The sequence below is a fragment of the Penaeus monodon genome, chromosome 15, assembly GCF_015228065.2.
Source record: "Penaeus monodon isolate SGIC_2016 chromosome 15, NSTDA_Pmon_1, whole genome shotgun sequence".
Lineage (NCBI taxonomy): Eukaryota > Metazoa > Arthropoda > Malacostraca > Decapoda > Penaeidae > Penaeus > Penaeus monodon.
The window spans coordinates 37,054,314-37,056,151 of NC_051400.1; the positions used below are offsets into that span (position 1 = coordinate 37,054,314).

A 1,838-nucleotide genomic window follows, 5' to 3' on the forward strand; every position below is an offset into this window, starting at 1 on the left:
CAGGTAACCTTTAAACTAGGCTTAGGCTCAGCAGTTGTACCTGATGACTTGGTTAAAGGTGTTTTGAAAATTGGTGCCCAAGTCAAAGCGAGCCATCCAGATAAAAATCAGTTTGTAGATGCCATTGTAAACAAAATTCAAGATTGCAGTCAGTATACAGTTGGTGAGTTTCTGTGCTTTTATTTTAGTGTTTTGTTAGTTGCTGAGGTGTAATTTATAGTGACTCAGTAACTGAGAAGCTGGCTTTACAGGCCTGATGATCAGTGTGTTTACTTTTATATTATTGTTGTATATTTTATGATTATATTGCAAATGGTTTATCATAGATGGCAAAATTGGGTGTAGATTAGAAGGGAATTTTATATTTGTAAATGACTTAACTCATTTTAATCACCCCAATATTTCCAAAACAAAAATTTCAGTCTTTGATGATGGTGACATAACAACACTCCGCCGAACATCCCTGTGCCTGAAGAGTGGAAGGCACTTTGCTGAGAGTGAGACCCTAGACCAGCTGCCTCTCACTCACCCAGAACACTTTGGGACCCCTGTGGTTGGAGGAAGGCGAGGGCGCAGGTCTAGACCACATGCGTACGTCATATTTACACTTATAAAATGATAATGAGGCTGTAGGGGTAGAACATATTGAAATTTATGTAAATTGTTGGATATGTATATTTTTTTTCTCTTAAAAGACAGTAGGAACTAATAATAGAAATGTAATACCTATTTTGTTAGTGTGTAGATTAGCCTTTCGGTGTCCCAGAGTGTTGAAATTGTAAACATGATATTCATTTCCTTGATTGTATTTTTATTTTCTGATTCAGAGATGGTGAAGATTCTGGAGAAGAGGATGATGATGTCCACAAGAGGCATCGCTCAAGACGTGAGGAGTGGGAGTCGGATATTGGCAAAGTTGTTTGTGTGGAGCTCGGGGACAAGAAAAAGCAGAAGGACAACTGGTTCCCAGGGCTTGTGGTTGCTCCGACGGCCCAAGACTCTGTCAAGATTGAGACCAAAAAGGACTACCTGGTCAGGTCATTTCAGGATGGAAGATAGTAAGTGCTAACATGGGCAAAGTAACAAGGATGAGTTTTATTTAAGTGTTAATGCAAAAGGTTTATGTCTTTATTATGTGTACATTGACATCTGTAGTTTTGTTTCTTTTCCCTTCTTTTGTTTTAGTGATTATTAATGTTAAAGTTAGGCACTGGCCCTTTGTCAGACTAAATAATATAAATGAATCAAGATATTGACACAACCATTGGAAATTCATTGAAGGAGACAGGTAAAAATATTTATAGAAATTGATAGTCTGAAACATTGGGAATACTGAAGACTATGAGAATAATTTTTTCTAATGAATTAGGAAAGACTTGTATTTTAATTCTATGATTGGGTTTTACTTAGTTCTATGAAGATTTTTAGCATCCTTTTCACCTTGTATGTGGCATATTTTTAATCTTCACAGATTTGACCTTGTAAATGTGACCTTGATAGTAATATGGGAAGGTAGATGTGTGGATGAGGAAAATGTAAGGAACAGAAAAGGTGTTATTTATTGATAATGGGTTCATAATAATGAACAGATGATTATTTCCACTTTTGCACGCTGTATTGTTTTCATTATTTATTTACAGTAGTTTGCCATTTATCTCTGCTGATGGTTGGTATTTGGAATCAGAATGTAGTTACACGGTTGACCTTCTTGTCTCTCTCTTTGTGCATGATGGTTTTCAGTTCAGATATATTGAGTTTTACGGTGGAATCTCCTCTTAACTTTTCAAAGCTATGCAGCCTAAAGGATGTGTATTCATTAGAGTATGTATTTTCCTAAT

General features: G+C 36.1%; 1 protein-coding gene across 1 annotated transcript in view; it reads left to right on the top strand.

Annotated features, from left to right (window-relative positions):
* Nucleotides 1-1,838, top strand: part of LOC119582352 (AT-rich interactive domain-containing protein 4B-like) — a gene marked incomplete at its 3' end in the record, with an annotated part of 36,609 nt that overhangs the window by 3,730 nt on the left and 31,041 nt on the right. The window contains 3 exon segments of the mRNA XM_037930567.1: nt 4-163; nt 423-591; nt 828-1,058. Coding sequence (XP_037786495.1) covers nt 4-163; nt 423-591; nt 828-1,058 — 560 coding nt within the window.